Source organism: Balearica regulorum, chromosome 9, assembly GCF_011004875.1.
Source record: "Balearica regulorum gibbericeps isolate bBalReg1 chromosome 9, bBalReg1.pri, whole genome shotgun sequence".
In the NCBI taxonomy this organism is placed as follows: Eukaryota; Metazoa; Chordata; class Aves; order Gruiformes; family Gruidae; genus Balearica; species Balearica regulorum.
In genome coordinates this window covers 11,048,678-11,074,085 of record NC_046192.1, presented here as the reverse complement: position 1 = coordinate 11,074,085, position 25,408 = coordinate 11,048,678, and the positions used below count along the sequence as shown (strand labels likewise).

General features: G+C 37.6%; 1 protein-coding gene across 7 annotated transcripts in view; it reads left to right on the top strand.

Annotated features, from left to right (window-relative positions):
• Window positions 1-25,408, top strand: part of SPHKAP (SPHK1 interactor, AKAP domain containing) — a 102,789-nt gene that overhangs the window by 37,622 nt on the left and 39,759 nt on the right. For 5 of the 7 annotated variants that reach the window (XM_075761070.1, XM_075761068.1, XM_075761066.1 and 2 more), the window contains exons 2-3: window positions 11,228-11,330; window positions 17,338-17,448. In XM_075761070.1, the coding sequence (XP_075617185.1) occupies window positions 11,247-11,330; window positions 17,338-17,448 (195 nt within the window). In that variant the 5' untranslated portion in view covers window positions 11,228-11,246. The remainder of the gene's footprint in view (window positions 1-11,227; window positions 11,331-17,337; window positions 17,449-25,408) is intronic. The other 2 variants (XM_075761072.1, XM_075761073.1) reach the window with 1 other exon arrangement.

The following is a 25,408-nucleotide window of genomic DNA, read 5'->3' as shown; positions in this document are numbered from 1 at the left end:
CAGCTTCCTTGTTACTGTGAGTTATGGTCGTTTGGCACTTTTGAATGCATTACAAAATACAAACATTTCACGCTGCATATTATTTTTATTTTTAAAAAAGAAGCCTGGACAAGCTAATGGTTGTGATACAGATGGTTGATTTAGATACCCTTTTTGGTCGTCATGTATGATCTAACTACATGGTCAGCTTCACTGAAATTAGTGTAGGATCATTCCTAGACTGTGGTGCAAGTGAACTTGTCTGTATCTGAACTAACATCTAATAGAAACACTTCTATCTGCAAGGACCAAGCATTAAAAAAGTGGCATTGAAGAGCAATTAAATGTGTCTCAGATTCTCTGCAACCAATTCTCCTCTTGATTTCTGAGTGGATAACTGAAAATCCACGTTTACACATAGTCTGGTCTATATTTTCACATTAGATATAAATGCAAGAGTACTAATTTAGCAAGTACTCGCATAATGACACTGCAGGTAATGATAAGGTTATCTGAGAGCTTAACTTTAGCTCGGTTGGTGGTGCAGATAGTCCTGCTGGACCTTGTGCATCCCAGCAAGAACAAGTGAAGCACTTCAAGCCCAATTATCACAAGAGTTTCATAGTTACTCTGAAGTTCATCGCAAAGCAGTGGCTGAAGAAGTTTTGAAGTTTATCTACATCATGTCAGCAAGGAAAAAATTAGATTAATTAATAACTCATCGATCGGATTCACCTTTAGATTCTCAGAGATAACGTCCTATATTCCTTATATACAGTTAGAAAGGCAGTACATTTTAGGGGGTAGAAAGAAGGATTTATCTTGCCAAAAAAACTTCAGTCATAACTTCTTGGACTGAAAGCTCATGCTTTCCTTATGCTGGTATAAGCTAGGAAAAAATTGAGAATGTTGCCTTTATACCTGCTGCTCAATCCTGTTAATCACGTTACAGTCCATGGAAAAAGTTTCACAAATTCAAGTAAGCTAAACCAAAGACAATGTTTGTAGTATCTTGACAGAATTATACAAAAGCATGTTTTATCATATTAGAAGCCAAGATAATTGAAGGCAGCTTCGTTTTGTTCACATCTCTGACAATGTTATGCTTTCTAAAAAACCCATACTTCCAAACAAGTGGATTTTAAAGCCTTGTTTTCTTTAAGTTATTACAGATTGCTATTTATTGACATATTAACTTTAGCATCAAAACTGATCAGATTTGTGTTCCTTTGGGATATTAGTAGCAAATCAGAATTGTTCAGGAATATTTCAGGCAGGTAAATTATGTTAAAATAAGATTTGTTGTGAATAAGCAACAACAGAATGTATTCTTTGGCATTAAAATAACTGCAGCATGTACCCTGACATTTTAACTAGATAGTTTATTTATATAAATGCAGGTGGTCATAGAAATACTGGATTAAAAAGAATAGGAAATTTCTGTGAATATTTTAGATGAAGACACTTCTTTTTAGACCACTGGTTTACTTTTCTGGAATCATTAGTTAAGGTAAAAACATTGGTTTCTGAACACTATTCTAATCCTAAACAACGTTTTGAAAGATTTAGCAGTAATCTAAACCAATTTGGCTTTCTTTCAGATAAAAAGGGCTGGAAACCAGAATGGAATTGAAGAAATAATACATTTACTAGATAGGTACTTTTGAAAGTACTTTAGGTTCTTTTAAAATATTTACCATAATCAAATTGAATTTAGTAGGGACTAACATCACAACTACATCGAATAGTTTTGAACAATTGTTTTTTGAATATATAGACATGTTGGTGAAGCTACCTGTCCAAGGAAATGAATGACAATAGACTATGAGTTGCCTTCATTTTTACAGGTATAGAAATAACTTTACAATTAGGTAATGTTATTTCTGAGAACTGAGGAAGAAGGCTAGACTCTCCATGGAAGAATATCTACCAAAGCTTACAGCTTTGCTCACAGCAGCAAAGTCTTGGTTCTTTCAGGGCTGGGCAGAAGGGAGGAATTCAAGCAGGTGGGTTCAAAGTACCTGCTTATGTCTTCTGTTTTGCCAAACAGAAGATCAGAACATCTTTGGTGGCTTGCCAAATTATCTGCAAACCACCATTATGTTGAGGATGAGAGTAATCTGACCATTCCACTTACTGCACTACCTCCTTCATGAATTAGAACAACCGCACAGGCTAGCATGGTTATTTGGTGGTAGGAGGGATCATTCTGCAGTAGCACTGTCCCTGTGTTATAAGAGGTTCGGCCTAACACCAGCTCAGCAAGTCATATGCCACACAGTTTCCTAATAATAGGATTACCTCACCCTGTTCTTTCTCCCTCTGCTCTGATTGACTTGTGTCTCAGAAATGCCCCAAAAGCGGGGGAAAAGAAGGAAAAGAAAAAAGAGGTTGTCATGCTTTACTGATTAGTTCTGTGACTTACTGGTGGCTGAAGAGTCTTCAGGCATTTGGAATAAATATTTTATTATAATTTTGTTTAGTATTCAGAAACATTAACTTCTGTGATATGGAAAACTGCATCTTCAACTACACTATGCTGAAATCAATTCTAGGATCTCATGATTTGTAATAAAGAATACTTTACAGCCTGATATTATGGCCTCTTGGCTGGTCATACACATACTTTGTTTTCCAAGACCTCAAGCTGTTCCATAATTTAGATTCTGTCTTTAAAAATTTGGTTTTCCAGTATCACCAGTCCCTTTTCACTAACAGCTTTGCCCTTTACCTTTTTTAAAGTACCTGAAAGTGATTCTGTGACAGTAGGAAGTTCCCAAGCATCTCCCTTAAATATCTGGGGACAAGCCAGTGCTTTGTTAATCTGAAATTTCCAAAGCCAGATTTATTATTTTTGAGGAGAGCTAGTACAAAGAATTTCAGAAAGTCTGCTGAACATTAGGAACATGCCATTCAAAACATGAGAGCAATGTTCACCTTCCTATCACGCACATAATCCTGACTACCTACCACATTTCAATTAGTCTTTTACAGTCTATTTGATTTGTAATCAATCTAAAAAGGAAAACACTGGAACAGCTAGCAAGTTTTGATTAGCTACATGCATTTTCTATTCAAATAAAATCATGACATACACATTTGCTTTTAAGTTACGAACATCTTTGTCACATTTCCTTTCAGAAATACTTAGTATCTGTCTTGAATTTAATTCATGAAAAGCTTTTATAGAGTAGATTTGAGATCCTTAAAAGGTAACCTTTAAGAAAAGTTGTCAGCGAAATACTTGATTGCACGTGCTGTGCTTTGAGGCCTGTTTTGTCAGTATTTGACTCTTGTTGCTCTAATGCTCAGAATCAGAAACGCACTCTGTGGGTTGATGGCAAAAGCTGATTGAGAAGCTTGATTGTCAAGTTTGGCTCTATAACAAACAAGATGCCAAAAATACTTAACAAACTAGTTAAGCCAAGATTAACATCCTCCACATGTAGTCACAATTTCTTCCTATGTGATGTTGCACTGGTTCTCCTGAAATACCCACCTGACAGTTTGTGTATAGCAAAGGGATGAGAGGAGCAGTCAGAGAACACAAGTTGTTTGTTAGTGTCATGGTTTAGCCCCAGTTGGCAACTAAGTGCCACGTGGCTGCCCACTCATTCTTTCATCCCCAGTGGGATGGGGAGGAGAATCGGAAGAAAAAGGTAAAACTCGTGGGTTGGGTAAGGACAGTTTAATAGGACAGCAAAGGAAAAGGAAAATAACAACAATACTAATAAAAGAATATACAAAAGCAGGTGATACACAATACAATTTGCTCAGCACCCAGAACCTGGTGCCCAGCCCACCCTCCAGCAGCGATCCCTCCTCCTCAGCCAGCTTCCCCACCTTTGTACCAAGCATGACATCGTACAGTATGGAACATTCCTTTGGCTAGTTTGGGTCAGCTGTGTCCCCTCCCAGCTTCTTGTGAAAATTAACTAACTCTATCCCAGCCAAAGACCAGGACAGTTAGATACAAAAAGCATTTAAGACTTAAAAATTACCCAGTGGTTTATGGCATGAAAGTCTAATTTGCAACATCTTTGACTTCATCTTGAAAAATGCTGATAATTTCCATTTCCAGCTAAAATCTGTGGGAGCTGCTTGCACATTTGTTATGTGTTTAATTTGGACCAAATTTCACCAGATTCCAACTGTGTCACAATATTTTTTCCATTATCTTTAAAAGAAGTAAGATAAGATAACATCACACACTTGGAATATTACACAGTGCTGCACTAACAACATAATCTATATTAAGAATAAGCATTACCATCAAAAGTGCAGTAATAATATAAATTGCTTAATAAATACACAGTCATGAACATTCCCGTTTGAGAGGAAAAACAAATGTTTCCTCCTTGGCCTCCTTTCTGCAGCACAAGGACAAGTACTATTGTACAGTACACCTACATATGCTAAGTGAATAAGGAAATTTTTGTGGGACATCTTTTTAAGAATATTTCTGATTTTATATTGTTTCTTGCTGACTTAGTAGGCTTGAATAGTAGCAAGCCTATTGCTTTGCGGTAGAGGAAATGAAACTGCCTTATTCCGTTGTTTCTGTAATGCCTGTGCCTGGATACAGTGAATTCAGTCTGTATCTCTCTAAAATCATCTTCCTGATCAGCACTACCCAGTTACGTTACGTACATACAGACTAATTGGTTTTAAAAGTCCTTCCTTTAACAAGATTTCTTATCTTTCCTGCAGTCAAACCCTCAACAGTGCCTTAGTTTCCCATCTAGCTGGCATTCCAGAGCTGAGTATAGACTCCTTGCTTTTAGGGCAGAAAAGCAGTCTCAGCTATCTTTCAGTCTGTCTCTGTAAGGTGCAGTCCTTTAGCCCTCCCTGAATTTAAAGGTCTGTTCCTTAATCTTTCCCAGGTTCAGTCATACTTCCTCATCAGACCTTGTCTGGTCCCTAGTTGTTCAGACAGGGCTTCTTTTTATACCTTCTAAAAATCCTCAAATCAGGAACTCTTAAAAAATGATTGTTACCAATATTGCATCCTACTCATCATTCTAGGCATTTTCTTTCATTGCCTTATGCACCCTACCAGGAACAGATCTTACGGTTTCTCATGTGCTTTTTCTGTAGTCTCTTGTGACCAAGGTCCAAGCCTGTCCTTTCTAGCAGGTTTCCCTAGTAAGTAGCCATTTTACTAGCATATCAAATGGATATTGTCCTATTGTCCTAAAGTCATGTCAAATCCAGGGATAGGTGGGAAAAAGGCAGGATACCTATCAGCTGTCTGCAAAAGCCCAGTTTATATTGGGTTGGCTCTCTGTCAGTAAACTACTGAAATATAGTTAACCGTCAAAAAAAACCCCAACCCAATCATCTGTCATTCAGCTCCTGATTGCCAACTCTTTGATTTGATTGTCAGCTCTTTCATCTGGGTATATCCTGCCATAACTATTTTTGAAGTTTGTCGGAGTTGTACATAAAGCCTTGTTATTTTTCCTTTACGAATTCAGTCAGTAAATAAAGGAAGGAAGGAATATTTTTAAGTAGATTATATACAATTTAGTTTGGTTTACATTTATTCTTCAGTAAAACTTTTCTGTTCTTTTATAATATTTTTAAAACATGATTTGAAAGAAGGCTGATCATTGCTAATGCTTGCAGAGGGTTCTAGATTTGTTTGGTTTTGGTTTTGTTTTGTTTTTTTAATTTGGAGCAGAATAAAGGACATTCAGGGCTCTGTGAACACAGAAGGAAAAGGCTTTTTTATTGTGTGATGTACCATAGTATGGGTTGTCTTTTCTCTGCTCCTGTTTTTCATTAGCACGTAGCTAAAGACCTGGCCTTTCTGCAGCTGTATCACTGATAAAAATGAAATGTAAATCAAGAGTACCCAACAGACATTATGACATGACCAATCTGAATATAAAGTACTTAAACTTTTACTCTTTTTAGTGCACTGATCTGTAAAACTAGCAACCCAATCCTGTACCTGTTAGACTGCATAGACACTCAGGTCTGATAATGATGATAAGTATTCAGTATTTTCAGTTCCCAGTGAACTCAATAGCAGCCAGGGGAGACTGAAACATGAATATCTTACAAGATCAGACCCTGATATTGCCAGTGATTATATTCTGCACATGGGTTCCAAATCCATAACAAAATCAGAAAGACATTTGTTTGAGGTATTTATAGAGTGTCTGTTTGACGAACCATCTGTGCTCTGATTGAAGTATACACATGGTCCAGACTGAATAAAAACCAATTCTATGGGTTAAAATAGTAACTTTGACAGTGTTACATCTAAAGATTTTACTGCTAGTGACTGCTGACCCGTTTACGTGTAAAGGTATATTTTAAAAACTGTAAAATCTGAAATGTAGCATGAGGAAATAGTGTGACTAGTCTGTCCACTTCAAAAACGCTTTGAAGTTAAGGGATGCTGTTTGAATGCTGCATGCCTTTCAAAACTGTGGCTTGCTTAGGGTTGGGATAAAGCTAGCTGCCTTTCTCAGTTTCCGACCAGCTTTTGGGTTTATTTGTGAGTGTAAAGGGAAGAAAATGCTAAAGTATTTTGCCATGCTTTCACTTTTCTCATATTTCTATTTCAAAATGAGATTCATTCCTTCCTTTGTTGTTCCTGCTGTTCAGTACAAATATTAGCAAAACGTTAGGAATGTAACTGACTATAGCTTGGAGTCAATTGCACTCAGAAACCTCACTGTGTTCATTCACTTTGCTTCCTTCAGCAAGATTATCTTTTTCATGGATCAGTATGTTTTGCATGTTCAAAATCCCGAGATTAGGAATCATAATGAAAAGATGAAAAGCACTAGGCTATTATAGAATTGGTTCAAAAAAAAATCTATATAATGGTCACTTATTGAAATTGCTCCTTAGGAACAATTATTGAACAGCAAGTTTTTGGAAGCTGGTTATGCCTGTTCAAGATGGTAGGAAATTGAAGTTTCTGATATTGTTTCACAAGATTAATTTTCTTTAGTGATAACCTGGGGAATTCTGTAAATTACCTCTTCTTAGTTGATGTAGCACCATCTGCCACATCTGCAAAGATAATTATTTTTAGGAGCAGCTGTGTTTTTTGATTAAGTTTTGAGTCATCAAGGTCACTATTTTTGAATTATTCAATGTAGGAAAATAGAAGCAATTGGTTTGCATTTTGGTCAATAATGAAGGATGTATTGTTATTACTGTTAGTGCCATAAGCCTTATAGCTATTTACTGCAGTCCTCTAATTTCCAAGAAATTTTTTTGCATTCTTTGTGAGAGCATTTAGCTTTGTGGGAAAAGTATCAGTCATAATTCATGAATCAGTAAGACAGCACCTGATGTCAAATAAGTGACTGTGGAGACTCTGCTGTTAATGGAAATATTAAAGTGAAAATGTCGTACTTCTTAACATTGGGTCATAGGTCCACGTTCCCAGCTTCAGTTTCAAAAGGTCAGTTGTAAATTAGGATCTCTCACACCAAAGGAAAAGTCTCCAAATGAGCCATCCTTTAACAGAGATTCCTTATTATGCCTGTGGCCTTCTGCGATAGCTCTAAATCACAGGAGCACATCGAAGTCAGATGAGCATTCTCCATCACATAATAAACAAGGGGACCCAAGCAAAGGTGAGAATTAGAACCTGAAACCTTCAACAGTTTGCTTTATCTTGTCACAAAAAGGCTCTGTTCTGTACCAGATGGCTTGAAAGATTAGTGCTTTGTGTAAACTCTTAATGTGCTGAAGTAATAAGTATAGTACATGAATGCAGAGCTATCATTTGATGATGAGATGGCTACATCTCTGCAGCAGTTTCTCTCAGCTTCCTGCTGTTAAGGAACTAATAAGAGCAGGCAGCTTCTCAAAGTCGGAATAGTTTTTCCCTGGGAAGTTAATGAAAAGTAGGCTTATCTTACTGGCTTTGCTACAGAGCGAAGGTGGCAGACCTGTATGGCCTGAGGAGGGTCTCTTAAGCAATCACATATGCGTTGAAAATTAAAGCTTAGAAAGGGTGCCCACAGGATAAAGAAAGAGAGGAGGAAACTTTGATCTGAGAGATGAGATAATTGAAAAAGAGATGTTGAAAAGCCAAACCCGTGTTCCATGTTGAAAGAAAGACCTGTGGATCTGAAGGTATTTAGACAGAACCTCATACACTGCTTTTTCTTGAGTTATGGAAAACTCGGGTTTGTGACATTGAATGCCCAACCTGAAGAAGCTCAGCTAGGTGCTCATTTTTCCATCAGTTGGTATGTACTGCTACATACCTACTTTGCATGATACCTAGAGGTGTTCATGTAGCTGACCATCAATGATGACCAGGGTGTGGGGGTATGTGTTTCTCTGTACTTCTTTTAGAAATTGCTTGCTCATAAACTCACTAAGGAAAAGGCTGTGGAGTCTAAAACTGTTTCTGAATGTAGGTCTCCTAATTTAGTATTTGTTAAAATTCTTCCACTTTTCAGTGACTGTGAACCCTGACTGTGTGAACCTGTTTGCAAACAGTGGGAGCCTGGAGTTCATACCACTAGCACAATGCTAGAGTTGAACTGCAATGCAGCATGACCGTAAGGGTTCTGCTCTCCAGTTACAGCACAGGAAACATGAACCCTGAGACAAAAAGAGAAACTCTCAAAGTGTTACAGATACTCGTAAATGTGCTGTCCCTTGTCCTGTGAAACACATTTGTTGATTTTACCTGTGTTCTGAGTAATCAGTTGGATGTGAAATACAGCTCTGAGGGCTGAGATAGCTGACAAGAATTTAGGTTTACCAGATATCAGTAACACCAAAGGCAGTTGATGCCTGTCTGAACTTCAGTCTGAGATGAAGCCTTTTGTCATTCAAAACATTTAATAACATTCTACACTTATTTCACGCATCACCTACTTTTAACAAGCTTTTCTATTTTTACAAATTAAAAGTGTGTTTCTTTTGGAAACAACACAGATTTTAAAGGATTAAGAAGATTTCACAGATCTTTTTGCTTTCCACATGAGTAGGAAGACAGCCTCACTACTGTATGGAACACGTCATGTGCTACCCCTTAGTGGAGTATCATCTAGAGATAGAACAAATTTGTTAATACTCCAGAATGTGACTCCACAACTATATTTTTCAGTTATACTTTATTGTACTATTCTATTTGTACTGTTCAATTAAGGTCCAAAAAGGCCTTCAGTTAGTGGCCACACTATCATCTTTGTTGCTTTAGACTCAGTGACACTTTATGAACTAGAAGTTCAGTTCTCTGCACACAGTGTAACTGAGAGCAAATAGTCATTATCAGCATATCAATTCCCTGTAGGGCAAGGCAGTGGCAAAGCCACTCAGTCTTCCTCTCAGTGATGAGCAGGAGAAAACAATGAGCCTTGTACTTCAACCTGCAGGTCAGACTTGATTTGTAATTTACTATTAGATTGCAGAAGTGATGCATCTTATGAAAAGAGGCAGTGTTTCTGCTGGGAGTGCTGAGTTGTACCTAGTACAGAAGCTGCATCTAAATGCGGACTTATCAAGGAGGGTACTTAGACAATATTTGACCTTCTGAATGTGAGGTTCCTATTTTTAATGAAGATATAAAACCAGAATGACTTCATATGTTTAATGTCCCTCATTCTGTCAAAGAACTTGGTATAAAGCCTATAAAATGCTCCTTTGCTTTGTCAAGTACCAGAGAAATTACTGCCCAGAAATGTTACTGTTTATCTATATAATCTGAGCAACAGAGCAGAATTTTGTAAACAGACAAAACTCTCCCTTGAGATTGTATGATGCTGGTATCTTAGAGAGAATTAAGTGGTATCACACTTTTCAAGTGAAGTCAGTTAACCTACAGCTCTCACTTGTACATCTGTATTCAATCCTCCCATGCAATTCATGAAGCTTCCCCCCAGTTAGCAATTAATAAGTGCTAAGTTAGCTTTATATTTTTTGTTCACTCCTCTAATTCTAGCACATATAAATACTTCTTTTTTAAAAAAATAATTATGGAATAGCACCACGCATATCAGCAAAATTCTTATTGACAAAGTTACTTATCAGTGGGAGTGGATATATTCATAACTGCTCCTAAGCAGTACCAAGGGAAATATACATATATGAGTCCTTGAGAGAAAGGTGGTAGCCTTATTGAGCGACTGTAGATTTGGGCAAAAAGTGAAAGTAGCCTCCTCTTAACATATTGGCTTAAGCTTCAGTAAAGGTGACTTATGAAAATGCATTTTAGTTCTTAATTGAGCATACGAGGAAATTGCACATTGTCTGTTATCCTGCTAGAACTGATGAAAGATTATTAGTTAAGCTATGGTAACCTAGTCACTTGTTATGGTCTATCATAATGTGTTCCACATCTTCTCATAAATGACTTGCAATAAATTAAAAGCATTCCAGGGACCCAATTTGGGAAGCAGAACTTGATCGTATAGGATACTCTTTCCCTAGTACATTTCTGGAGAAAGAGCCCTTTCACACTGTGCGGTCTTTAATTGCGATCACATCACGTCCAGAGAGAGAAGCTTCACTAAGCTTGTGACAATTTGATTATTATATAGAGGGAGATCTTACAAGACTAGCCTGAACTGTTCCAAAAGAAAAGTGTGAGATGTGGCACCAGCTGTGCATGCAAATGACTTGGCTGGGGAAATTTGTTTTTATGGTTTTGTATTTCACATCTGCACAGTCCCAATGTAAATATGGTTCTGTTGCATACAACTGACTCACAAAACAGAGTATCTGCATGACTTACCTTTGCTCTAAACTTACAATATATCAAGCTCCTCTATCTAGATCATGGAATTCAACCACTCCTGTTGTGTTTTTTACATTTTAATCACTACCCCTTAACTTCTATCCAGGCAAGTAAAAACACAGCAAATATTTCTTTTGTCTACCAAGCTGAATTAATGCAGCAAGTATTTCATTTGCTGCTCCAAGCTGCCTGCTCGTGAAAACAAGCTAGTATCACTTTTTACAGTGTCATTCTAGACCAGCAGATATGATTATAGGCAGCTATATGCTATCCTTTAGTTTTCAAAAGACATTGGTCTGCTATTTTATGTCAAAAGTATGTAGTTCAGGAGAGTCTTCCAAAAAGGGAAAAATTAGGTAATAAATAGACTAAAAACATCACCAAAGAGAGTATAGACAGCTTCCTGTAATCTCATTTAAGTTCCATCTCTTTACTGAACTGTATTTTGGTATTATTTGAGTTATCTGTGTAGCAGAGTCACTGGAAAGGTTTTTTGGGGTTTGTTTCTGTTTTGTTCTTCAGCAACTTTGAATCTCCACTGATGCATGAAGTCCCAGAGCACCAAGGCAGCAGCACAGACAGTTCGGCAAGCAGTTTGGGAAGTTCTGTCACAGCATGTAAGAAGGTAACATAAGTTTATGTTATATTCAAAGGCAGATATATCCCAGGTTATAGCTTTGCTTTTTAGCTTTTGTCTTTATTGGGGAATACAAAATTTGACTGATACCTAAAAAAATAAAAGGACTGATACAGAAAAATAAATTCTGGGTACTGTTATGGTATCTTGCAATTTTGTCTGCCTGGTCTGTATTTGTCTGGGCCTAGAATGTATTATACATATTTGGGAGATAAACTCCCCCTGAACATTTCTATTTTTCCTCACTATCTGACAATATGAAATAAAAGCAATGCATATTGGGAATACCTTCAGGACTGCTCTTCAATAGGTGGCAAGTTTCTGGGACCCAGTCCGAGGGTCCAGAGCTTTGCTTCTTCTCAGGTCACTACAATGGAGGGTCCCTCATGAAACAACACAGGAGCTGGTACTGATTTGACCGTTGCTGTTTTTACTGTCTAAAATGCATTTATACGTAATTATTTAATTGGGGGTGGAGAGGGGGGACGGTGGAGTGGCTATGTGTGTATGTATGTCATTAGGAGGAGTCAGGTCATGACTGACATTATTTTATGCATGTAGGTAATTTCAGTACGTCTGAGAATACACAGGTGAAGGCCATGGATGCTTCCTTTTATTAACCTCCTCCCCAGGACCAGATTATGGCAGTACAGTCCAAGGGAAGGGGGCACTACCAGAGACCTATTGAGGCAGGCAGGCCATCTCTCATCTCTCACTTTCCAATAACACTCAGAATTCTACTGTCTCCCACAGGCGTAATTCTAGAGCTGATAAGAAAGCAGTTGTTCTAACACAGAAATGTTATAAAACTTCACAGTTCATTCAGTTTTCCATAATTCTTACTTTTTTTCTTCTCTTTCCATTAGTAATAATAATGCTTTCCTTTTTTTTTTTTTTCCAAAATAACAACAATATATATTTATATATGTAAGCATAGAGAGAGAAAGATAAAACATGTAGAAGATAATTTATTTTCCTCATCCTGAAAACTACACTGTGAGGGACGAATATCGTCTGTCTACGGAAATTTTATTAAATGTAAAATCATTGATATAAAAAGGAACTCAATAGGCTGATGTGTATGCCAGGACCGGGCTTCTTCATCTCACCCCCACATGGCTAAAGGACAACCTATCAGTATTTCATTTGATCAAAGGATTTGTTTAATTGCAAAAGAATACTTGATTTTAAAAAAAATGATGCTGGCTGTAATTGGAATCCCCATATAGGCACAAAATTCATTGTGTTAGAGAACATCTTAAATTTTCATGTAATCTCAGAGTTGTCTATTTTATGTAAGACTGAAGGACAGTGGCACAGCACTGAGAAGTGCCACCACTGTGTTTACAAATGCTCCCAGCTTGGTCACCTTCAGAAGCACCACTCCTTTTAAAGGCTAGCCTTTACCACATGATTTAGAGCTGCTTCACCTGTCTAATCCCTTACATTTGAACTTTTCAGTGTAACACAAGTCAATTTTATAATTGTCAGCACACTAAAAGAAGTGAATCACATCTGCCAACACTTCTGAGAAACAGCAGGATATTTGGGGCTTCTTTATAGCATTGTCACAGAATGTGTTACCATTCTTTTTTTGTATGGAAAAGAATTAAGAATTACCAAAAATAGGCCATTACCTTCTCCTTTAGCCTCTGTTAGTTACAGTGATTTTTAAGTTAGATGTGTAACTGGTGGAGTGAATGGTATGGGTTCCTGCTGGAAGGGAACAGTTTAAACAATTGACTTGCAGGTTTGAGTGTATTTGGCATGAATGGCTCCTGTGAAGAACCATATGAGATGTGGCTTGTTACTATACAGACCAATCTGAACAAATGCAGAAGATGTGCCCCTTGATATCTCATCTTATTCTGTATGTCCCACTTTCATATCTTTTTTGATGAGTAGTAATTAACCAAAGCAATTAAGATGATCAGCCATGAAGACGCAGATGTTTCATTTGTGGAGCAGAGCCTTTTTAATGTTGTCTTGGTTATAGATATTTACTGTATTTTAATGTCTTATGATCTAAATCAGGGAGCAGGAAGCTGTTACACTAAACTCATGTGCAATATTTTCCTCTGGGAAAGAGTGACTTTTCTAATCCACACTCTGCTAGAGGCTGATTTAGTTCATTGATTCACAACACACTGAGTAATGCTGACGGCTGAGTCTCTAGATGAGAGTGGAAAACTTTTTTTTAGAACCATGAATTACTGCTGATTTCACATTTAGTGCACGATGCAAATTCATCCTGAATTATTTTCTGAGTGTGATGATCCTGCTCTGAACCAGATATACAGCAGTATAGTGTGTGCAGCTGTTACACATAAGTATGGTCAATGAATCAAGTTCAGCTTTCAATTGTACCATTGCAAATCAGAAGCAACCTCACTGAATTCAGCAAAATAGCTAACAATTTATGTCAGTGGGATTGGCCCAGAATTTGTCTCAATTAAATAAGAATGAAGAGAAGTACACAATAGGAGGAAGAAATTTTGGCAAGTGATACTGTTTGCCTTAAAAGTGCAGGCTATGTAAAAGAAGGATGCTGACTGACAGCTGAAGTAATACAGGTTTAGGTTTCTTATCCTTTGGTACAGAACGGTTCAGTATTATTTGAAAATATGCTTAAATGCAAAAATGGGAATCAGAATGTACTGGTAGAGTTACATCTCTGAGTTCTCACATTGCATTTGATTAATTAATTAGCCCTGTTAATTTAGGCCAAATCCTTCAAGCTTACACACTTTTGATCATTGCAGTCATACATTATTTTACTACAGAGACTTCAGTATATTCCTTTAAAAGCATGAATATCCCAGCAAGTTTTAATACATATGCAAACTCCCACTTTATATAAACACATGCACATAGTTAACAGGGAGAATTGCCTTACAATAGCGAGATGCTGTAAGAAGAATTACATTCACTCTTACTGTATGTTTGACCATGATAATATTGCTGTCTGTTACCGAAGAAATATGCCCAAAAGTCACATAGCTTCTCTATATGCATTTTTGCATACCAAGTGTGTGTAACCCTACTGTGATCAGCATTGCAGGGTGGCCCTCTGCCAGCTTTTGCTGCGTGGACTCAAGTATATCTGGTTTTGTTTTCCTCACCTGTTGTCTTCAAATCCAGTTTGCTGCAAATTATTTTCTCCAACCTCCAGGAGTAAAAACGTTATGCCTACTGCACCCTTCTTCACATTTCTGGCTACATTCCCAAGTGCATGTGTGAAACTTCTTATTGTCACATGAGAGCAGAATCTGGCCCAGGTAAAACATCATCCTACTAATGTCGTTCATCTCCTTGAGGTTACTTAAAAATCACATGCTGTCCAAAACTTCCATGTAATAATTTCCACCCATGACTTCAAAGTTTATTGTGAAAAGCTGCATACAAAAATTAAATGTACTACAAAGCCTTGCAACTTAGAAGCCATCCTGGAACGACCCAAGCTTGGCAACTATGACCTGACTGAAACATTTGTTAAGGAGAGTTATTTCTTCTGTTGGTGCTATACCAGTATTTGCTTTCCAATAAAAACATCCTCTGAAAGAAAGATAGAGCTACCAAGGGTCATTTAACATCCCACAGGAGGGAAACTCGGTGAAGTTTGGACTGCCCAGCTCATTTCATGGGTTTATCATGTACAGTATACATCTGCTACAATCTAGCTCTTCTGAAGTGTTGGGTGTGCATACCAAGTCCTTAGCAGACAAAGAATAGTAGTACCAAAGATTTCCGAAGCTTGTTTCTGCATGATAATTTCTGTCTATTCTGGTTTCTTGGAAACTGTTTGAGATTTCGGAAGGAAAGATCTAAAGTGATTCGGGCTGAAGACAAATTCACTGTGATTTTTAAGGAAATTAAACAAGACTGCTTGTTACCGCAAAAGTTATTTGAGCTAAAGAGAACTGTTTCCTATGTGTGCAAAATTATGTTTTAACAGGTAATTAGAACTTCTAGTCTTGAGGATGAGAAGATCTAGAATCAGATGAAATCTGAAATCATTTAGATATATGTAGTTATATACGTGTGTGTGTGTATGTATGTATATGCTCAATTCTTTGTGTCTTCATAAAAACCTCACAGGAAATTTTTGGAAAAGAGAAAAAAAATGCTTGATTCTACACTTTATCAACCAGTTTATAATAGTTCAGTATTTCCACATTTGAAAACATTTCTTAAAAAAAAAAAAAAAAGGAACAGTTTATAACACTAACAGGAAATTGTTTCTTTGGGATATGAAATATATTATTTTCCCCATTTAGTCTCAGAGTTAGTTATTGTGGCAGGAATCTCTTTGCACTGAGACAGGAGGTTATAAAATTTATTGAGTGCAGAGTCATTCAACTGGTAAACAAGATTAGCTAGCAGCCCCCAAGAAGAGACTAGTGTGGATGTGAAGCATTCATGAGCCTTTTGTCATTCTCAGAACAAAGTCTTTGAGTACAGTGCTTTTCCTGAGTATTTTGTCAACCCTGAATTTGTATTGAGAAGCTCTTTGGAAGAAATTCCATAGAAGGGCTGGAATACTGAGTAACAAGCACCACAAAGGTGCACAGCTTTTGTGGACGGCACCAAAGAAGGGCACTGAAGCAGGCCAAACTTATGGGCTGTGGGGTTTCCCATTGCATCCTCATTCATCTTCCACTGACTTTTATTGAGAAATCAATATAGAATAATACAGGGAGTGCAGTATTAACTATCTAACTGGCTTTCTGCCAGAAAGATAAAAATTAGCGTGGGTGTTAGTCTGTGGGTGGTAATAAGCTTACTTCTGGGTTGCCTCTGAGTATTAGAAAATTGTGTCAACTAGCCAGATCAGCTTTCCACAGTCATTCATCTTCCCTGAGAAATGAAGAGGCCTCACAAGTTCTTCTCACTTCTCTTCCTAAGGAAGGGATCAAGGCTTACGGATCAAGTGTTCCTGAAGTAGGACAAAGGTGTGTCAATGCGAAACATGCAGTAAAGGCAAAGGAAAGTACTGTGAATAGATATTTTTTTTTCCAGGTAGAGCAACAAATTTATATTTTAAGATATCATTATTAAAATAAAAGGCAAAAGAGCTAGAGTACAGCCTATTTCTATGTAATACACAAATTGTGAGAAGTATAAAACACACTTCTTAACATTGCTGCCTGGGGAAGACAGCAAGACGATAAGAACATGTAAAATGTTCTATAAGTAGCATCATTGTTGCAACTATTCTTTTCCTGCTATTACCTAGATGTTTTAAAAATACTAAGGGTCTCTCTTTTTCACAGAAGAATATTAGTACAGAGGCAACAAGTAAGGAATTCAGCTCAATCTAAGCGTCAGACTTGCAAAACTGGCTTTGCCTCTTTATAGTCTACAGATACATGAAGTCCTATTTTGGTTTTGTTTGAGCAAAGCTTATGACATAAGCTGTAGGACTGAGTCAACACAGAATAAATGCAAAGTTTTGGTCTCAGGGTACTGACTGAGCTCAGTAGTCATTACAGCAGGTCTTAAGTACATTAGCTTCTCAGAAAGCTGAAAAATGTGTTTAAGAAGAAAGAATCTGTAGCCTAGGCAGTCCCAGGAATGAGGCTGCTGGCAAAATGAGTAGTACTGATCTATTGTGGAAAGAGATGCAATAAATCATAAAGGCTGCAAGATTGTGCACTCTGGTATAATTAAATAATTAGTTTTCCCAACATCTATGTTTATCACTTTAACACAGAACAAAACTCCTACCAATATTTTCCAATTAAAATGTTGGGTTTAGGCATCTCCGTCAAGCATCTCCAAGGACTTCCAGTTCTGAAAGGAAATAGGCTAATGCTTTAGGGGATATATAAATCACGTGATTTAAAGTGCATTAACTGGACAGGTCCCAGTCTTGCGCCTCCAAAACTTTGTAGGCAAGATTTCCTTTGAGTTACAATAGAGTTCAGGCCCCCAAAGCACAGTAGGACTGAGTAAATTTTTTAATTATTTTAACGATCTTTAACTATTTTAACAGATTCTCTGCAGTAACAGTCTGCTAGAATCAACAGACTACTGGCTGCAGAATCAGAGGACACCATGCCAAATTGGCTTTCTGGAAGACAAGTCAGAAAGCAACTGTGCCTCAGTAAGTACGCGCTGTAATCTCCTCTGGGGAAAAGTCCACCGAGATTTATTTGGGTAAGGTGCGGGACCAACCATAGTACGTGCTAAATTAAAAAAAGTCAATGACTAACTGACACTGAAATTATAGCAATCTATCTATGGTTTCTGTAATTTCCAGCTTTCTGTTAAAAGCAAACATACAAAGCAAAAATGCATACAGATTTCTATACAGAGCACATTAATAAAGAATACTGCAGAGGTTTCCCCACATTTGGCCTTCAGACATTGTGGCCCTCTGTGGTTTTTTTTATGTTCATAATCTGCAACTGACAAGAGAGAAATGAAAGCCAAACAGAAAATTATTCCAAACTGTAAGTTGTTAAGTGGCAGGTTGGAAAGAGCAGATGTTTAAAAGGCTGTTCAATGTTCTTGAAGGCATAGAGATACAATTAAATAGAAAACTCTTTCCATATTAGATGAGAAGAAGCTGCTAAAGAACTCAAACAGAATTATTTTACATTTGAAATGAAATTTAAATCTCACTATTGTGGGTTACAATGCAATTAGGAACAGCTTTTGGTTAAAAGCGTACATGAAGAAATAGAAGTTATTATGTTGCTTTACACACTATCTGCATGAAACTGGATGGAAGTACATTGCTATGATTGTAATAGGTTTTTATTTGATGAAGGACTCAGGAGAGCAGATCCTTACTTGAAATCCCATTTGATTGCTACTCCCTGGCCCCAGTGAGCCAACAAGGGCTTTAGAAAAGAGTGGTTTTTTCTCAAGCGAAAGTTTTCCAGCACTGCTTGTGCTGCACACAACCTAAAGACCAGCTAAGGGCTCTCATGGAGTCTGCTGGGATTCCCTCAAGGACATGGACATTTCAGCTCTAGCTGATGAACCCACACGCCTGCTGTTAAGAAGCTGAATCTCCATCCCATGGTGGTAATGACCAGAGCTTTGAGTCTTGCCTGGGGGTGATGCAGCATGCTTGAGAACAGCAGGAGTTATACAACACTGTAATTGCAGCAGTTAAAAGTTAGGAATACAGTCAAAAGTTATAGGGTTCAATTCACTGTCATGCTGTACACTGGACTCTCAGTTTCCACAAGACAGAGTGAACAAAATACACAAACCTAATCAGCGTGCTAGTAAGCAGCCATACAAGGTATAAGGCGAGAAACTAAACAGACTCCTATGTCTATTTTGGATGATGCTGGGTGAAACAAGGAAGAGGATATTAAGGAATAATGTTTAGTGGTACTAATTTCTTAGACTCCCCAAACTAGAGAGACAGCAGTTTCCTTTTCTTTCTGCATGTATTGTCCCAAGCAAAAGGGTCACACTATTATGAAGTACCAAGATTGTTCAATCGCAGCTGAAATGCTGCCACTCGAACAGTATCCTGAATACATTCTTAACCAGAATGGGGCCATCAGGCAGGTAATCAGTGGTATCCTTGTTGTTTAATGTAGGAAAGGATTGGTGTTAAAGCAAAAATCATTGACCTCAGTCACTTGGTTTTACTATTTAGTATTTCATATCCTAAAAAAAACCCAAACAAAGAAAAAAAGAATTATGACTTGCTTTTTGATACATTGAGCTTTGACTTTACTCTTGATGGGTTTCTGAATCTTATAGGAAATTATATCTATCTCTGATAGGACGGAGTTACTGAGAAAAGATAGCTTGTTAAAGCAAGACTATACTCAGATTTAATTTAAAAATACCCCGTATAGTTGCATGATACACACTTTTCCTCTTGAAAACACAGATCTAGCCCTGGTCAGTCACCTTGTAGGGAAAATAAGCATTACTCTTACCATTCTGCAGATGTGAGAGAAGAGGCAGAAGTACTGAAATTACTTTTCATTACAGTCGTGAGATTCTGAGGTAAGGGGTTTCAGCAAGTCACAGATCAGAATCTCACATGTGCTGAACGCCCACAATTTTCCCTGGCAAAGTCATGCAAGGTGATAATTTTCTTTTAATCCCTCTTTATCAAAGAAAAGACAAACAAGACACAGCTCTTTCCTAAGAAAACAGTTTGTGTTAGTGTAATGTGATGGTATAATTCTGCTTGTAGGCAGAGGGTGGGCAAAGGTGCTCCGTGAGGTTTCCAGGATGCAGAAGTACCTCACAGTTCCTAATGGCATCCTAAACTAAACTGCAAGACCCTGACTGACCCCTTTCTTACATTGGAGGAATATTAGGCTTTGAAACAAGGTCTGCCAAGTCATCTTCTCCCATTGCTTAGTCCTTGTGTAGGGTACATATAGGACAGCCAGCTTTCCCTGTATGGTTTTCTGAACACAGTGCCAACTCTAAATAAAGAAAAATGTCACAATTTTCGAAGCAAAATTTTAGTACCTAGTTATATATGCAATTTACAGTTATCACTATAGAAGAAAAGAGATTATATTGAAAGAGTTCTGTACCAATGAGATTGAAGTGGAATACAAGATAATATATTGAGTGAAATTAAAATATATAGAGAGAGCATTAATTTAGAGGCTAAGAAGTTAAGTATTATTTTGGAACATTACTGTTCACATCAAGAGAAAGGGTATTTGGTGGCCTGGAAGCTTAGTTCTTGCTCTGTCCCTGGAAGTTACGCATTTGAGTTACTCTTAAATAGTTACTCATAAACTGTTATGAGCAAAACTAAAGTTTTGTTCATACTCCTGGTTAAATTATTCTGAGTGGTAGTACAGTACAGAATTTTAATCTGGGTGCCTAAAAAGTTGCACAACTAATGTAAATACAAGCAAGACTAGAAAACTTTGACATTAACCATCACTTGATATGTGTATTAGAGCGTAAGCACTTTTTTTTTCTTTTTTTCCTCAGAATTGCTTTCACCACCTTAGATATGTGGGTGATTCATTTGGCTATGCATAATACATGAGCAAACCAGGGAACAGGGAATACTTAACCACTATGCAAGGACTAAGCATTAGTTCGGTATCACACTCGAAACTCGCAAAGCATTTGATTCTGAGTCTTGACTGATATTAAATGAGTAGAAGCTGCAGGAATGAGAGAGGAAGAAGTATATAAACATGGAATAGTTTCCCCAGTTTCTCAATTAGCAAGCAAACCAGACTGCCCTTACCAGAAAATACATTCTGTCTTCTCTTTCATGTGGATGATATTATAATTTGCTGTTGCCAATGGTGCCAGAGATGTTTTAATCAAACTGCCTCTGTAAGTTGTCATTAGGTTTGCAGAAGGAAAAATGAAATCTCAAATGTGCTATGTCATTAATGGTTGCTTTTCCCAAAGATAGCTGGTGATACATTTAGCTATAGTGTTCACTGTTCATTTGGAAGAGTTCATATTTCGTTATAAGGGGTCTAATCTTATTGTAACTATAAATGCAACAAGATCATATGAACATAAATTTCATAAATGTTATATTCATTATGACCCATTTCAGATTAGCACGGTTAGTACAAGTAAAAATAGACTCATGGCTATCCTACATATGCTCACCAAGTACACTAACATTGATTTATTAAAACACTAAACATTTAACTCAGTTATAGCGACTACTTTTTCAAAGAGAGAATTTAAGCAGAACAGGCATTTTGGTATGTGTAATAGTCCATTCATTTCCAAACTGGTTAGTGAAAATGTAGCCATTGTGAAAGTAATAAATTGCATTAGAGGAACAGTATTTCATATTTGCTTAAGTTGGAAATCTTCTCCTGAGCTGTGAAAATTGTTATTTCAAATTCTGGTACCCCACCATACTAGAACAAATGCTAGCATGTCCATATTTAATCCAATGTTTCTGGTCACCTGCAAGGATGAACAATAGAAATCATAGGGAGAAATATTAGTGAGATGTGGTGTCTGTTCTCTATTTTTATGCCAAAGTAGCAGTATGTTGGTGAGTTGTCTATGAAAAGAAGTGTTATATGTATAATGAGTATGATGTGAACAGTTTGAAAAATTGTCTCGTCCTAACTTTCCTTTTCTACTTTCTGTACATACTATTTTTGTCCAATTCTCTGTGTTTACATTTAGGAAATCAGATTAGATACACTAGGATTGAATCCAGGGAGACAGGGCTAACTGTCTTTTAGGTTATTAGAGCTTTCTAGGGAGATTTCCCGGAGAGGCTAGTCAGGAAGGGGCAGCTGAAAGAGATTTCTTGAAGTGCTTGAAGTGAAGGCAGAGTGGGAGAGAGTGAAGGTAAATCCTGTAGTAGTGCTGTTTGTTTTCATTTCTGTATTGGAGTAAAACATCCTACTAGCTCTCTTTAAAACGTCCCTAGGTTGAAGCGTGCTACCCTTCTTATTTCAGATGGCCCTATCTGATTTCGCCATGCTGTCTGCTTAAAAAGGTTAAACTTCCTCAAAGAACAACTACTTCTACACCAATGTTATGAGCGGTTTTTTCCTCTTGAGAGGATACTTGGGTAATTGCTGAACATTAAATGAAACTTGGTTCAATAACAGTGATACTGTTTAGCATCAGTTTCGTGCTGCAGATTAGAATACATAGTTTCATGCTAATATAATTAGTATAAATTTTAAAGGTAGTTTAATTATGGAAGTCTTGTTTTGTTTGTTTCCACTGAATGAGAACTTAATCAAAATCCACCTAACAGAACAAAATACATGGATTCATAAGACATAACCATTTATAAGCTGCACATAGTGACTTATAAATGTAATTAAAATATCTGTAATGTGACATTCTTATTATCCCATGAAGAGACCTCATAAAATAAATGTAGTTTCACATAACTGTATATACCTTTGTCCACTCCATTATTGCCAACTATCCTTCTCTGAACCTACATCAAATCTTCCCTGCTTTAGACATGCTTTTAAGCAAACCTTATTTGAAAAGAAAAAAGTGATAGATACTTTGTCCCCATTTTCCCTCCAAAGATCTAGATTACTTAATTACCAATGCTGAACATTTGTAGCTAGCTTACATTAGTACAAGTTAAGAAATTTAAATTCTTCCTTAATTAGATGATTTATAGTTTCTTCTAGCATTGGACTCTCCTAAAGTGCAAAGTCTTAATCTTGCACACAGAAAAGTAATTTATGATTCTTCTTAGCAGTTCCTAAGATTTGACATTTTTCTTTTCAATGCCTGTGCAATAAGCATCAGCATGATTAAGGAAGGTGGTATTGCCACACTGCTAAAGGTATGTCTTAATTGTCTTTTAGGAATTCTTAATGAAAAGAGTTATTTAGAAAAAAGTAGGATACAAAACAAAACCAAAAAAAAGGAGATAGTATTATAGTCCTGCAAGACATTTAGCATTTGTTTACCTCAAGATGCATAAATCATAGCAGTCAATTTTCCAGAAATTCTCTGAACTTTCACACTCTAGACCAGCAACAGATAGAAAAGCCATTAGAAATTATATTTGCAGTGAAAAAAGATTTTTCTCTCAAAATGGACCCAGACTCCAATAATCTCCCCACAAAATGCAACATCATGCCCTCTCCCTCTTCACATGACCATCTTGTCCCAACACGGAGTCTGGGAAGCAGGCCTTCCCACTCCATACAGCCTAGCAAGGAACTGCACTTGAGAACCACTGATCTAGGAAAATAACACCCTTCCCTTCCCAAGCAGTGTGCCCCCGTGTGAGGGGTCATGGGATTTCCAGACTTTGGCAGAAATGCTGCACACTTTTTGTCAAGTATCCTGGAGAAGTATAAACACAAACTTTACACCATTAAATGGCAGTGATGGATATGGAAGGCAGAAAAATCCAGGAGGAAGAAGAATTGCAGCTTGGGGTTGTTAGCTTAGTTGAGTACAGAAGAACACACCCCCATCTAGGAGACACATATTAGCATCTCAAGGAAAGGAAGCAATGCTTATATCAGTGAAGGGTGGCAAGGCTGTTGCCTTGGTGAGAAATAAAACAGATTGTTAAGAAAGCAAAGAGGTGATGTAATTATGGATCATGTTGTCTATGATCTCTCTGTTTACTGAGATGAGGAAGAATGTCATTTTCCCCTCATAGCAGCTGGATTTTCAGACCACTGCATAGCTTCGCTGTCCTAAGCAGGTACCTAAAGCATTGGTAGTTTCATTGCACTTGTCCTGGTTTTGGCTGGGATAGAGTTAATTTTCTTCTTAGTAGCAGGTATAGTGCTGTGTTTTGGATTTAGTATGAGAATAATGTTGATAACAGACTGATGTTTTAGTTGTTGCTAAGGAGTGCTTTACACCAAGTCAAGGACTTTTCAGCATCTCCTGCCCCACCATCGAGGATGCTGAGGGTGCACAAGAAGCTGGGAGGGGACACAGTTGGGACAGCTGACCCCAACTGGCCAAAGGGATATTCCGTACCATATGACATCATGCTCAGCATATAAACTAGGGGAGTTGGTAAGGGAAGGAGGGCTGCTTGGGAAATATCTGGGCATCAGTTGGCAGATGGTGAGCAATGGTATTGTGCATCACTTGTTTTGTATATTCTATTATCATTATTATTATTTCCCCTTTCTGTTCTATTAAACTGTCTTTATCTTAACCACAAGTTTTACTTTTTTCCCCCGATTCTCTCCCCCATCCCACTGGGCAGTGGGGGTGAGCAATCAGCTGTGTGGCGTTTAGCTGCTTGCTGGGTTAAACCACAACAGCAGTTTAGCCGTCAAGCTTTTAAACAGATTCAGGAGGAGGTTAAGGATGCCATTATGCACTAATTTGAGCTGGTCAAATCAGGCTTTCTGTGGTCTCACCTCCTCTTCCAGCCTCTACTTCATTTTTTTTTCACTGCCCTGGCATTTACAAACGTGCGGTAGATTGGTTCAAAGAGAAAAGTAACTATGAAATTAAGAAATTAGTTTTTCTGGCCAATTCTTCCTTGAATCATCTCACTGTATTTCCAGACAAATGCCAGTGCTCACTCAAGTGATGGAATAAAAACATCCAGGAAACAGCTCCCACAAATTAATTCAAACTGAAAGATAACATATGCAGAAAGAGAAAATCCTTGGCAAGGTGTACTTTGAGGTAAAAGAAGAGTGCAGCTTTCAGTTGAATTAAAGTAGATTATGAGTGGTTTTCATTCATTTCTTCACTCAAGTCTTTTTAAAGATTCACACTACATATCTTTAGATGTTTAGGTACAAATATACTGATTTATATTGCACATCAGTCTTTGCTAGAATTACTTCCAGGTAACTTGCTAACAATAGTGCAGACACTGGGTCAGGATGTTGAAATCTAAGCATTGGGACATTTTGTGTCTCTTAATCAGGGCCCCTATCTCCAGTATGTTCTCCAGAGTCTCCAAAGAATGAAAGCCTGCCCTTACTGAAGGGTGGGGATCTGGTCTTACACGAGTTCAGAAAAGAGGATGTTTCTTCCCAGGATAGGTAGTAGCCAACAAGGGTCTTTATACAGCCAAGTAGGGAAGTGCAATCTTGAATCCCAAAGGAGGGGGGGTTTTTTGTTTGTTGGCTTTTTTTTCCGATCAAAACCATATGTGTGTTCCTGACTAGTGACCATAAATAGCTGAAACAACTGTTTTGTTTTATTGTGTTTGAATGAAGATTTACATTTCCTAGTAAACATAGCAAAGCCCTGTTTGTCCGCATGAAAGAGACAGACGTACGTACTAAGATGTTTGCTCTCCCTCAGGAGGTTGCATGCACACCCTCAGCGGTATGTCATATAGGGGATTACAAGAGTGTTTGTTTTACCTTTCACTCAGTAATTACTCAACCATCTTCAAGAACAGCATTGTCTCTTTCAGAAATCAAAATCCATCTATTGCTTTCCAGATCTAAGCCATAATTACTAGAGGTATTTTTAGTTTTAAGTTCGATGTTCCTATTCAGCCTGACGATACCTTAATTATATCCTGACAAGGAGCAGGAATCAACAGCTGCAGGCTAAATTGTGGCATTGAGTCTTAGTCCTTTCTCAGGCATATGTGGGTGTTCATGCTGCTGTGGTAAGAATTGTACCTTCCAGAGAGGCCCTCT